A 14,602-nucleotide genomic window follows, 5' to 3' on the forward strand; every position below is an offset into this window, starting at 1 on the left:
CAGAAAAAATCGGTACCTTATCTGTTCAACTTCACTTTCTTTAAGTGGATTTTTTATTCTACTTTGAGCTGAGAAAATGAGCCCTCAGCTTTTAGAATGGTTCAGCCATTGGGACCTCCAACAATGCTGAACATGCGGCTCCTCAGCCCATTTCCCCTTCACAATGGGACTGGAGCCAGAAAAGGGTTCTGGAAATGTAAAGTTTGAGGGTTTGTGGTGTTTGGTTTTTTTTCTTTTCTCCTTCTAGAGAACATGTTTCTCACTTTTCTCCAGCTACAACAGAAACTTCTATGTAAGTTGTGGCTTTACTATAACTGGCTCTTCGAGGGCATTGTGAAAGCCAGCTTTAACAACTGGGAAAATGTGCATTTGTGTTAATGTTCACAAGGTAGCAAAAGGTAACAATGATTCCACTGTAATCCTCAGGTATTTCCAATTAGCTCATGCAGCTTCCATGCTGTGTGTGCATGTAGGAAGAGCAGTTCCAGCTCCAAGCACTGTGGCTCCTCAGGGGATAGAGGAAGAGCCCTGGCAGATTCTGTGTTTAAATAACATCCTCATGAGTTGAGGTGAGAGCTAAGCTTGGTTTGGCTATGAATTGCATAAGACGGCTCTGATGCTAATGACATGCCGGTCACTTCTTCCTCATCTGTTCTGGATTTCTTTAGACTCAACATCACTAAAGTGTTTGTTCTGACGCTTCTGGGCCATGAGGATGGTAACGGGTCAGTGAGAACTTCCCTGCTCCCTTTGCATCCAAGAAACAAAATGAGGATGTTGTGGAGTGAAAGCAAGGGCTGAGGAAGGAGGTCCAAGGGAAGCAAATGTCTTCTGCCACCAGCCTGGCTGCTCTTCCTTTAGGGATAAATCCTAGCTTAGGGATGTCTCCAGAATTTCCCTTTATTTTTCTGGTGTCGTTCTAGGTAAAAGTTGAATAATGTTTAATAGTTCAGCTCAAACTCTGCTAAAACTGTGGAATGGTGAAAACCTGGTAACAGACTAATGAGGAAGACATTTAAGTCCTTAGCATTTCTTGAAGCTGACAGCAATGAAACCAGGAGTGAGAGATGATCTTGAGTGATGGTGGCAGATGGAATGGGAGATGTGCTCAGTGGTGAGCTCACAGTGTCACCTGGTGTCACCCAGGGGTTCACCTGGGTACTTGTGTCCCACGGTGAGGTCGCACAGTGCTGCCCTGTCATCAGGAGCCCCAGAGTGGGACTGACGGCATCCAGGCTGCTGGAGATAAATGAAGTCTACCATAGCTTCTGAGACAAGATTGTGGCAATGTTTATATAGAATCACAGAATCATTAAGGTTGGAAAAGACCTCTCAGCTCCCCAGGTTCAACCCCTACCCAGCCCCACCATGCCCTCTAACCACGTCCCTCAGTGCCACATCTCCATGGGTCTTTAACACCTCCAGAGATGGTGACTCCATCACCTTCCTGGGCAGAATTCCAGCTGTCCCAACCCTTTAGTTGATGCATGGGGTTGTTGTGTCTGAAGTGCAGAACCTGGCACTTGTCCTTGTTAAAGCTCATACAGTTGGCCTTAGCCCATTGATCCAGCCTATCCAGATCCCAGGGCCTTCCTACACTCAGACAGACCGATAGTTCCCCCCAATTTGGCGTGAACTGCAGAATTACTGAAGATGTTCTCAATCCCCTTGTCCAAATCATCACTATAGATATTAAGCAGGTCTGACCTCAGCACTGACCCCTGGGGATCACCACTCATGACTGCCAGCTGGATGTAACTCCATTCACCACCACTCTGTGGACCTGGCTATCCAGGCAATTTTTTACCCAGTAAAGACTGTACCTGTCCAAGCCATGGGCTGCAGCTTCTGCAAGAGAATACTGTGGAAGACAGTGTCAAAGGCTTTACTAAAGTCTAGGCAGACTACATCCACAGCCTTTTCCTCATCCACCAGGCAGGTCACCTGGTTGTAAGAGATCAGACTGAGGTCTCTGTCTTCTTCCTGGGCTGCTTGAGATGCCCTTTGTGGGCAGTTTCTGCCTGTAGCCAGGCGAAAGAAATCCCTTTTGAAAGGGAGTTGAAATTGGCATGGTGGTCCCACAACCCACCTGTGGTCACAGTGACATTTCCACTTCAGAGATGATCCACAAGTATCATAAAACTTACAAAAAGGGAAAATAGGAGTGGGGTGTTGGAAAAAACTATATCAGGCAGTATTTGCTGCGTGTGACTGAGTATACATGCTGGGATTATTGGCTCCCCAGATGTGGGAAATTTCTAGACAGGTATTACACTGTCTGGGAGTACTTCAGTTCTTAGTTACAGACTGTTCTTAGTCACCTCCTCACTGTCCATACCACCTCTGATCACACAAGTGGGAAGCACTTTGAATGGAAGTGCTGAGGATCAGCAGTTACGCTGCCATGTTGGCTCCTTTTGGGGTGAAGCTGCTGGGAGGGTGCACAGCCCCTGGCTTGGCCAAATGTGGCTCCGTGCCTCATGGCCCACTCTTTATGGTCTTAGTTTGAGAAGTCCTGAGGAAAGCAATGCCCTTGCCTTCATGTCAGATTAAGCTTTTAGTTTGACCTGCTCTATCTTTTGCTGAGGACTAACTTATCTCTGCCATCCGTGCTCCATCCATGATGGGCTGCACCCAAGGTTGGTGCAAGGTTGGAACTACCAGCACTGTAAACAGAACAGTGTCAGCTGCAACCCCTGCCACTCTCTTTCAGCCTTGATTTCTGAGAGCTAGGCAGTAAAAAGCAGAGCAGGTAAGAGGAGAAGTGAAAGGCAAGGGCGTGGTGTCAGCTGCTCCTCTCTAGGAGGATGTGCTGTGAGCCCCATGTGCAGCTCTGCAGCTTTGTAGGGGCACTCCGACTGGGACCTGTTTCCATGCCAACAGTGTATTTCCTACTGAAACAGCCAGGCCTTTGCCCTGCGTGGGGAAAGACCATAGCAGGACGGCCTGTAATGATGCAGTCCAAAGCAGTAATACTTCGAATCATTATCTTCTGTCATTAGCACCAGAAAGAATAGCAGAGTTTGTTGGAGAGGAATTTCTTTATGGGAGTTCATAAAGCCTTGTCTCAGCTCCAGATGAGGACAAACTCCAGATTAGGAGAGGAACAGCATAGGGATGAGGGAACACCATGAGCAGATTCGCCTGGATTTTGTGTCTCTCTGGGTGGTGTTCTCTCACCTGCAGGCTCTCCTCACCCAGGAGAATGGGTCTTGTTTGTCCTCGATTCTGCACTGAGATCAGCAGAAACAATTCTGGCCCAGCTTCACTCTATTTTAAATCAACATCATGCTAACCTGCTGAAAGAATAATGAACTCTACAAATCCTGCAATAATTCCTAGGCTTGTTAGGGGAGTGATTGTGTCAATTTAATGAAATTGCCAAGAAAACCTCCCTCAAGTAGCCTCCAGTGTAGCTCTTTCTCATCCAAGAGCCCTGAGAAATCAGAGCTGAGCGATTAAATTTGAAACATCAATTTTACTTAAAGTTTATTATTACCACCAATGTTTTGAATTGCTTTCTTCTGTCAAATAATTGCAGTAGCTATTTGAGAGCACCACAAAAAATGTATATTTTAGAGAAAGCCATTGGAACTCTTGAAAGATGTTGCTGGCTCAAGATACGATAGTGATTATGTGCATCTAACCACCTGGCAAATGGAGCAAGATAGGATAAGAGGCAATGGCCTCAAGTTGCATCAGAGGAGGTTCAATTTGGATATTAGGAAAAACTTCTCAAGAAGAGTGGACAGGAAGTGGCGCAGCTGCCCAGGGAGGTGGGAAAGTCCCCATCCCTTGAAGTGTTCAGGAGCCATGGGGATGTGGCACAAACTGTGGTTTGAGGGCAGTACTGGAGATAGATAGGTGGAATGTTGGACATGATGATCTTAGAAATCCTTCCCAACCTTAATGATTCTAAGTATGCTGCAGGCAGAGAACTGCATGCACTTCAAGAGTACATCCCATAACATGGGTTAGTCTGGCCCATGCTGTGGGAATCCTCACTGTGCAATTTAGCTTGTGCTTCAGAAGTTTCCCTGATAGCTTTGTAACACGACCGATGAGGAGAAGCTCAGTGCAGTACATTTTGGGCTAGATAATTTCTTTTTACCAGCTGTGGAAATAGCACCCTCCAGCGTGGCTGGTGCAGTTTGTTTTAGTTTTACAGTTTAGTGTAAATCCTTATTCCTTGCAGGAGCAACGTTTTTGGCAGCACTGGCAAGCCATCACAGAGCAAATCACATCTTCATCAGCTTCCTGATGCTCGCTCTTGCTATGGGGCCGTCTGCCCATGCTAGCAGGTGGTTGTATCTTGAATAGGTTTCTTTTCTAGTGTCTTGTTTTATCGTTGTCCTAGGCAAAATTTTAGTGATCCAGTGAAGAACTTGCTCACTGACAGCAATGCTAAGCAGCTTGGTCCTGTAAAATAAATCAAGGACATGGGTCGTCCAAGTCAGGAATACAATCAATTCCATGAGAATGGTGCTCATGGCCAAGTGGTATGTGCAGAAACCCTGGGGCTGCCTGATGTCCCACTGGCCCACTAATTCTTCCATCCCATTGAAAACAATGCCTGCTCCTTCAAAACCCATATCCTCAGTGATGTCCATGAGCCTGCAGACATGTAGGATTTCCCTCTACACTTCTGGTTGTTCTTAGAAATGGTCAGCCCAAGAAATGTGGTGGCAAGCTCTAAACCTTGTAGGGTTTGTATGGCTCCTGAAGGTTGGGATGTGGCTGTTTGCACTATTCGTCTGAAGCAGAAGGTACCTGCTTCTGCCCAAGTGTGCCAGAAAGAGCAGCTTTGACTTAGCCCTGTGCAGCCTAGGAAGCACTTACAGCAGAAGAATGATTAATGTTGCTTAATTAAACTGTATGCATTTAAATAGCATATTCTGCAATGCAATTTGTCTCTTGGGTTTCTTATGTGCAGCAGTTTCTTCTCTGACTTTTTTTTTTTTTTCCTGTAACGATTTTATGACCCAGAAAAGAAGAGATTGCATTTTTCTGGCTGCCTCTGATCTGTCCTGCTGGTACTTTTATTCCCTCTGCAGGGAAATGCCTTTGAACAGGTAAAATCTCTGCTCTGGCTCAAATGAATAGAGTCAGATGTGAAGAGATGATGATAATGTTGTCCTTTTTTCTGTCCAGTTTATGAGCATCTTAATTTTTCAGTAATTTATGGCCAAACCTGTGCTAACAGCCATTCCTGGCAGCAGCCTGTAAGATTCCAGCCCTTGCACAAGGGTTCTGCTATAAACTACAGTGTGCTAGGAGTCTCTTCCTACCACAGACCTATTGGTTACTTCCAAAGCCAAAGCACTGATGCTTCCCAGGGAGTGTTTGCCCTTTGCACTGGAGCAGGAGCTGGGATTGGGTGGAGGAAGCATATGGATGTCTGGGGGGTGCAACCAAACACCTGAGTAATGCATCTTTCTCTCTCTCTTTCAATTCCAGATTTTTAGAAGAGCTGACAAAAATGGTAAGTCTGGACATTCATGTCTCACCATTTAGTCACTGAACTTTTGTCAGTATTGCTGTTCTTTTTCCCAGATGGTAACTGTTAAATGCCATCCTTCTTACTGGGACTGACGCTGGTGGTGTTTAAGCATTGAAATAGGTTTTGTCATTTCTTTGGCTGAGGTATTCTTAGAGCAGATGTGATACCTGTGTGCAAGTCTGCACGGCAATACCTGCCAAATTTGGGACAATTTTAAAAGTCTCCAAATAACATACATATTTTTGTTAACCTCAGTCAAGTGATAAATGAAGGACCAGTTCTTTTCATCTTGGAACAGCTTTGCAAAATAAACCTGCACTGTGAATATCTGTAGCCTGGTTCTGGATGCACTGGGCACACAAATCAGAGAAAAGACCACTAAGACCATCAAGCCCATCCCCAGCCCAGCCCCACCATGCCCACTGCCCTCGTCCCCACAGTTCTGGACACCTCCAGGAGCAGTGACTTCTTTATCTGCCTGGGCAGCTGTGCCACTGCCTCACTGCTCTTTGGAAGAAGAATTTTTTCCTAATATCCAATGTGAACCTGTCCAGCACCACAGTGCTCCCCTGGATGCTCTTTGACCATCAGATAGGGGTGTTTGCATGGCTCAGAAGTGGAGAGTCTGGGTCACAAAGTATTAAATAATCGTGGATCTCCTGTGACATATTTGCCATACAGTCCTTGCAAAAATTTGAAAAAAAATTACAAATCTGGGTACAGGTTGCTCTGGTATTGTCATGTAAGTCCTGTCCTGCTGGTGCACATCTGCTGTTCCAGCAGACTTGGGTTCTCAGTTGTGCTGCTGAGTAGATTTCCACCTGCTTCCAACTTGCTAAATGACTGAATCTCCAGTTGAAATTGTCATATACAAGTTCCCATGCTACTCCTTCCACTATTAGCTTAAGGAGGTGTCCTATTTAAAGTGCAAATCCCTCAGCCAAGAGTTCTTACATGTGGAATTCTTTCCAGCATCTTGATTGCTTCCAGCCCCATAAAGCAGTGTGTGTGGTGTGAACACAGCATGGCCAGTTCAGGTGTAGTAACTGTGGAGCACGGCCATGGGGATTGCAGAGCTTCTCCCTCTCCTTTCTTCCAAAGCTCCTTACCATAAATTATTAATTCATGTACAATAGAATTAGATGCCATAGCATGTTATCCTAGAAACATTTGAGTGGGCAGGGACTCCTACAGGCCATCCAGACCAACTCCCCTGTAGTGGAAAGGGGGTTCTACATGTACTGCCACGCTGAGGTTCCTGCCTGCAGGTGATTTCACTCAGTGCCTACATGTGCTAAGGTGCTTAAGGTAAGGTAAGGGAGCAGCTCTTGCTCATTGAAGGATGCCTTGGTCTCTCTGACCAGTTTGAGTTGCTTCCAGCCTCTTCCATATTGACAACAGCTACATTTATGATCATCTATATGAGCAACAGACTGGGTAGACCATCTTGATGTGACGAATGCATTGGAGATGTCTGGAGAAACTGGTAAATGGCCTGAGAAAAGGGCAAAGGACTGGGCCATGACCTGACAGTGAATAATTCAGCTACCTCCAGACATGCTTTGAGGGGCATGGCTGTCAGTCACTCAGAATGATCTTTTCCTTCTGTGCAGGAGTGTTTTTCCTTCTTTGTTAATAAACCCACCTAATGCCATGTAATCCCTCCAGCCCTGGAAAACAATATTTAATCATTTAATTGGCATGTGGAAGGAAAATGGAGGCATCTTGCTGTGGGCTCACGAAGCAGAGCTGTCCATCATCTGAGTTATCTACTGCATACTTTGCTACTCTCTTCCAAAAGCTGTTAATCAATTACAAGATAAATAGCCCAGCATTCAAATTAATGGCAGCATTCAGATTAAGATGCTTTGATTTTGATAGAACAGCCTAATTTCAACGATTAGTTATAAAAATGTTTCTTGATGGAAACAGAGCTCGTATCTTAAAATTTCTGGTCCCTGCAGCAGGGGCTCCCATGGCTGGGCATCTTGATAGCACTGTGCTATCAATGCAAGATGCTGCCATTAGCTGTTGTAATGTGAGCAGCTGGCCAGAGAGCTGACTGGGCACTTTGCTGCAAATAACACCAGGCTGTGTCACCTTTAGCAAATAAATCTTGCCCCCAGGATCTCTGGGAAGCACCTTTTCCTAGAGTATGCAATCAGTTCTGCTCAGAGCATATTCTGCATGTAATTTGGTAAAGCTGACGCAATGCATCATCAAGTCATTTTCTAAAGGGCATCTTTCCCTGTTTTGTATCTGTTATCTTTATAATTATCTGTAACCACCGTCTTGGAAGATGGCTCAGATACTGACCCTGCTAAGGGATAGGGCAGCATGAGTGTGGCTGAAAATGACAGTGGCATTCTAGGGACACAACTGTATCACCCCATTAATTCACTGCAATGACAGGTAAGCTTGCTACCTCCACCCTGTTGCTCTTGGTTGTAGATGTGATAAGAAATGATCTACTGGAATTTACTCAGATGTGTGTTTGAAGACATGGATGGGAACAAAGCCATTCAGTGTGTGCTCTCTTGAACACCTTCAGCTGTTCTTGGAAATGAAATACAAAGAAATCTGAATGTAAAATTTTAAAAAATTCATTGGTTGTGCATGGAGGAAGGTGTCAGACTTCTGTTGACCTGACCTTCAGCTCAGAGCCTGCTGAGGATGTAGCAGAGCTGTAAAGAAAGAGCTGGAGCACAGCAGCAGCAGGTGGATGGAAAGGGCTCCTTGATTAAGAGCCTCTGAGGATGGCAGAGTGATGCCCATTCCCATCCCAGGAGGCTCATTTAAATAGTTGCCCACAGCTATCTGCTAGAGGCACTTAGGAACTCCTTAAAGGAGATTTATGCCTTTAATACCTTTACTTATAAAGCATATCCTAGTGTGGTGAGTTTGTGCTATAAATGATGGGGGCATGTCTGCTGCTCACAAGCAGGGAGCACAGCAGGGAACATAAACAGCTTTGGACACCAGAGTGACCATGGAGCCCTGCTTGCAGCAGGATGGTGCCAGCTCCTCTTAGAGCTCCTCCTCCCACCCGTAACCAGCAGCGCTGCTCTGATAATGGCTTCCTAATGAGCCAGTAATGCCCCATGCCAATGCTGTCCCCTCAATCCATAGAACTGAGATATGTCATAATGTCACCTGAGAGGAGGGATTCTGGGTTAGAAGAATGGGACAAAGGTCCCAGAGCCGCACTGCACTTCCCCTGCCTTATCACTACATGTGCCAAGTGCCCCATGCTGTTTGCTTGATGCCCTGCAGCGGGTGCAGTTGTTCCTTAGTCCTTTCTTTATTCTGGAAGCCTAAGAGACTTGTTCAGCCTGCATGGACCTATCTCTTTTTATGGCATCTCACTTCTGGGCAAAAATGTTTTTCTGGAGTTGTTTGGAATTTAAAAATAGCAGGCATCAATTATTAATTACCTTAATTTATTGAAACATTTTTAGAAGGCAACTAAGTTGGAATTTGGCATGGCAATTTTACTCGTAGTTATTAAAGGACTTGGAGTACTTGTCGTGAGTTAGCAACACCACACAGGGTTCTTGTGCCAGGAAGATTTCTTTATTGCTGTGATGATCATGATCATGATGTGTATCCGTACCCGTGCTTATTCTTCTAAGCAAGCCTTTTTATATTCTCACACATGTATTCAGTAAATTTCCACTAACAATACATTGTCTAGAAAGCAAGCAAATTCCATAAAAAGTCTTAAAATCAGCAGAGAGTTTATCTTATGCCTAGGTACAAAACACCCCTGTTTATTCAGACCTTTGTCTCCTTTCCAGAGCCTCATTATCAGTGAGTTGACGAGGTCAAGCTGACCTCTCCATCTCCCACAAGTACTTATCTCCCCATCTTCCCCATCTACTTGAAACCCTTTTAGGGAACGCATTTATGCAGAACTGGAATGGTGGTGACCAGGTGGGATCTCAATAATACAGCACTGAAACACCTCATGGCTTTGACTTTAATTGCTCTTATTACATCTTAAGAAGATTCCAGGCTAGAGCTGCAACACCCCATATTACATATCAGGATGGAGAACCATCTGCAGCTAATAACCCTCCGAATGCACACAGCTCTTCCTTGCACAGCCACAACTGTGTGCCTGTTTTGCAATCTGTGCTCTTACTATGAGCTCTCAGAGCACTGTGGTCCCTGCTCCTAATGAGTTACTCATCAAAAACCACTTAGCTTCCAGGTCAGGGTAATTACCTGCTGCTTGACTACTGCTCCTCACACCCAGGGAAAATCTTGAGCTATTCATATCTCACTGGTGCATCCAAATTAATTCATTAGTTCTAAGTAAGAATATTTATAATTCTTGCATAATAAAAAGCAGTATTAGCAGCCACCCACATTTAAGAGGAAAAATGCAGTGATGAGTTAAGTTTTTGAAGTATGGCTAAAACTGTTGGGACCCAGCAACCAGCCTGAATTTATTTTTCTTGCTTAAAAATAAATCATAACAACCAACATCTTGCGTTTTGATAGTCAAAATTTCATGTTGCAAACAAGGAGCACCTTGTAAAACTACATAACAATGTTTTTTTGCAAGGGGAAGTTTTGATCTGCTTTTAGTTATTCAGACTTCTGTGTAAAGTATAAGTTTCCTAGCTCTCTTCGTTGTACATTTAGTTATCCTTCCAAGTCCTTGCTGAGTTCATCACATGTGGCTTTGAAGAGATGACATCTGTTTAAATCAGGACACGCTGTTCCCAAAGTGATAAACAAAGCTATCAACCAGATGAATTTTGAGCGAATGCAAAAATTATGAAAGATGTTTTCTGGCCTTCCCTACAAGCTGTCACGAGATGTATCCTGTACTTCTGCCCACCCTTTAAACCCTTGAAATTGGTGTACTGAATCAGGGTTTAATTTCTGCCATTGACTAGCCTGGTGATGGTAACTGCCCAATGTTTGTGCCACCAAGCCCTTCCAGGGATGCTTTTTTCTTTCAGCACAGGTATGAGGATATTTAGCGCCCACTGTGTTGCAGCAGTAAAGAGCTGAAATAATTTTAGGACTCCTTTCTCTCATCATTAGCAGATGTATATTAGAATCAAGGTTTTTTATACTTATTGAGCTGGGCCGCCTTCATTCTGCCAAGTGGTCGGACCTTACACTGAGTTTATAGGGTCAGGACTACATCCCTGCACTGTGTGCTGACACACACCAGTCTAGCTTTTACCAGGGCCCATGGGTCGCTTATCTGGTGCAAGGTTGGATGCAGCCCAGAAACTCTCCTATGAGCTCCAGCCACTGGTATGGTCAGCATATGGGATTAATTTCCACAACAGAACTGTTCATTTCCTGCCTATTTCTGCAGAGCAAAGTTTTACTTCCCATCACTCCCTAAAATTGTTACTCTTGACCTGCACCTGAAGCTAATACCTGCCAAGATGAAAACAAAAAGTACCATGAAAACTTGTGAAGCAAACATTGCTCTATTTAAGTAGAGCACCTGGCCTTCCAGGCAGGTGTCTTGTTGACACTTCAGTTAATACCTGACAGCCTGAGTGCCTAATTGGTGCCATGCAGAATGCCCATCCTCATTACTCAAGTTATGAGTCAGCTGAGAGCAGTGGATGCTTGCTGCTAATTCCCAGGCAGGCTTAATGGGAGATTGCTAAGAGAATTTGGCAGTGGCTTCTTCTGAACTTTCACCCACTGAGCACATCTTTTAAGGAATGAGCCTCACCATGAAGCCCACTTCCCCAGACACTCCTAAGCACACCTGTAAAATGGGGAGGAAGGAGTCTGGCCTGGCTTTTGTTTGGGAGCAATCCATCAGTGCCCAAACATCAACCCAGCCTCCTTCGATGCCTTTAACACACAGATAGAGACAAACTGCAGCATTTGGGTCAAAGGCATCGAGGACACAGAGCAGGGGTTGCTGCTTCTGCCTGGCCAGTTTTGGACTATTTGATCCAATCTTCTTTCAGGCACACCAATTAAGGATTGAAACCCAGTGGCAACGGTCTTTATTCTCTTCCCTCCCTGTGCTGGGAGATGCAGGCTTTCTTCTGTTACCCTCATTACATACCTCAGGCTGAAAAGAAAGTGGTTCTGTGATTTAATGGCTGTGTTACAGGTTGTGAAGGGTGGGGATAAAGGATCGTGGTTTCCCAAGGAGGCTTTGAAAGTCTGTTCAATTAGTCAGGGGGACTTTCAAAAGAATTTTTTTTCTGGAGCCAAAGTTGAGAAATTTAATTGGACGCTGCACAGCAAATGTGTCTACTCAGCATGATGACAGCCAGCAAAGGGCATTGTGAGACATTTACAGAGCTCCTTGAGATCTCTGGCCAAAAAAAACATGAGCTTTGTCATCAAAAGTGGTGGGTTTTGCACTGGTTTCCGTGGATCATGGACATCCCTGGATGCTCCCAGCTGGCCTGGAGGTCTGCAGCTGTACCTGTCCTAATGTTTGCTATATTCATGCATTTCTCTTGGAGATAGGTCTGTATTTGTGCACAGCTGTCCTGACGTCTCTCCCATTGGTTTGGTGATATGAGCCCCTATCCAGCTGCAGGAGGAGGGCATCCACATGGGAGTCTCCTCTACTTGGAAATGACAGCACAAAGCAGGGTGAGGGCTGTGATGGATGCTAGCAACTCAGACACCTTGGGCACTGTTCCATCCATCTCATTACTGTCTCATGTTGCTGTATCAGAAGAGTTCCAAGGTAGATCTAGCAAATCAATATTCCTCCTGCTAAATTTCTCATGTTTTTTTGTTTGGTTGGTTGTTGGTTTGTTTTTTTGGTTGGTTTTAGCAGGGATGAAATTTTAAAATGCCTAAACATTTCTAACATGGATGGCTGTAGTGGTTGGGCAAATGGGAGGTCTGGGTGACTCAACTGATATGTGGCCATGCCCAGCACATGCTGCCAGGGAGGGGCTGAATGGTTCTCAGGGCTGAGCCACAAGGGTACATTTGTATTTGTTGTGATTTAGCCAAACACTGCCAAGCCTGGGGCTACTTTGGGTAACTTAGAATCACAGAATCATAGAATCATTAAGGTTGGAAAAGGTGTCTAAGATCATTTTGTCCAAGTGTGCACCTATCACCATTGTTGCCCACTGAACCATGATCCTTAGTGCCACATCTCACACCTATTGCTCACGTCCATCAGTGCCACATCCCCACAGCTCTGGGACACCTCCAGGGATAAGGACTCCCCCCCCTCCCTGGGCAGCTGTGCCACTGCATCACTGCTCTGTGGGAGAAGAAATTGTTCCTAATATCCAACCTGACTCTCTCCTGGAGAAACTTGAAGCCATCACTTCTTGTCCCATCACTGTTACCTGGGAGCAGAGGCTGACCCCTCCCCCCAACCTCCTGTCTGGGATTGCAGAGCCATGAGCTCTGTCCTGAGCTCCTCTTCTCCAGACTGACCCACGCCATTCCTTCAGCTGCTCCCATAGGACTGTGCTTAGACTCCTCATATCTTTGTTGCCCTTCTCTGGACACATTCCAGGGCCAAGCAGTGTGCTTATCTATCATGCAGGAAAGCCATAGAGCTTGCTGCCTTCTCTTGTTTCATGACTCAAGTTAGTCATTTTTTAGGTTCTTTATTAAATCTCTGTGGCATCCAGTTTCACTGCTTGACGTTGGTCTGAACAACCTTAGCGAGCAATGGATTTCCCTTGGGACTGCTGTACAAATGGAGTGCTTCTTCCTTCTCTCGGCAGTCGGGCTCTGCTCTGCCTTTCAGCTCAAGCCTTGGGTGAAGAAAAACCACTGTGCTGCCCTCCCACTGCCCGCCCTGCTGCCATGCAGAGCGGGGGGCTCTGCTTTTGCCTCTAGTTATGTTCTGCTGCAACCTGCTGCCTTTATTGAAGGTGGTTCATTAGTGCTGTTAAAATTAAATAAGGCAAAAATTGAAACCAGAACTGCTGCAAATAATCCTTCTAATTCCCTAACAATTTTTTGCCAGACAATTGTAGAAAATATGTTCTGGCCGCCTACATTTGGGCAGCCGGCCAGGAGCAGCTATAAATCACAGGATATCTTTCTTCCTATTATCTCTCTCACTCTTTTTTCCCAGATAATATAGACTGCAGAGAGAGGAATAACTGTCTTAGGGGCACACGGTGGGGAGGGAGATGATGCCCTTTGTCACACAGCCGCAGCTTGGCACCTGGTCGGCCAGCAGACGTACTCTGAAAATAAGTATTTTCCTTTCTAAAGGGTTTTTTTGCTCATCACAAGATGTTTCCTTTCCAGCTGACTGCTTTGCTGGCTCTCAAGCATGTCACACTCCATTAAGCAAGGCTGATTTTCCTTCCTTTTTAGGCTGAATTTATATGAGCAAACAGCCCCGGATTAGCCAAAATCAGAGTATTCACCCTCACAGGCCCTGTTTTGCTGCACACTGGACAGCTGTTGGGAATTAATAGCTGATAGCATTCTGTGCTTTGTTCACAGAGATGGGAATCAGGACCTGGAGATGTGGCTGTGCCGGGCTCTTTATTCAGTGCAAACCTAGCAACTTGCAAAAGGGTCTTATACTTTTGTAGCTGGAGTGATAGCAGCTTTAATTCATGTGCTTGGTACGTGTTAAGCAGTGGGGGGAAGGTGCGTGCTGTAATGGGAAGAGCTCACTTGCACAAGACTGAAACCAAGATGAAATATTGATGGCATGCAGAGGGAGGAGCCATGTTTGTAGGTTTGTTCCCTGCATCTTCTAACCAAGTAACTGGGGAACAGCAGAGCACAGGTCTTGCAAAAGGAATTTCCAAGATGAAAACCAGAGGGGGAAACACTTTGGTAGCAATTAACTTGAGGAAGGGTGAAGTGGGAGAAGTTATAAATGCAGGACTGTGCATAGCAGGGATAGCAGGGATAAAAAAAACATTTATAGCAAGGACTGAAGGCTGGTGAGGGGATCCAGCCCACTCCAGCTGAGTCATCATAGAATCATAGAATGGCCTGGGTTGCAAAGGCCCACAGTGCTCATCCGGTTCCAACCCCCTGCTGTGTGCAGGTCGCCAACCAGCAGCCCAGGCTGCCCAGAGCCACATCCAGCCTGGCCTTGGATGCCTGCAGGGATGGGGCATCCACAGCCTCCTTGGGCAACCTGTTCCA

The 14,602-nt window shown here is 45.5% G+C and overlaps 1 protein-coding gene across 6 annotated transcripts in view; it reads left to right on the forward strand.

Moving 5' to 3' along the window:
• The window catches only part of NECAB2 (N-terminal EF-hand calcium binding protein 2), a 55,223-nt gene that overhangs the window by 1,727 nt on the left and 38,894 nt on the right, over positions 1-14,602 (forward strand). For all 6 annotated transcript variants that reach the window (XM_090149683.1, XM_031614932.2, XM_090149681.1 and 3 more), the window contains exon 2: positions 5,458-5,482. In XM_090149683.1, the coding sequence (XP_090005809.1) occupies positions 5,458-5,482 (25 nt within the window). The remainder of the gene's footprint in view (positions 1-5,457; positions 5,483-14,602) is intronic.

This window comes from Phasianus colchicus, chromosome 13 (assembly GCF_987193195.1).
Source record: "Phasianus colchicus chromosome 13, bPhaCol1.hap1.1, whole genome shotgun sequence".
In the NCBI taxonomy this organism is placed as follows: domain Eukaryota; kingdom Metazoa; phylum Chordata; class Aves; order Galliformes; family Phasianidae; genus Phasianus; species Phasianus colchicus.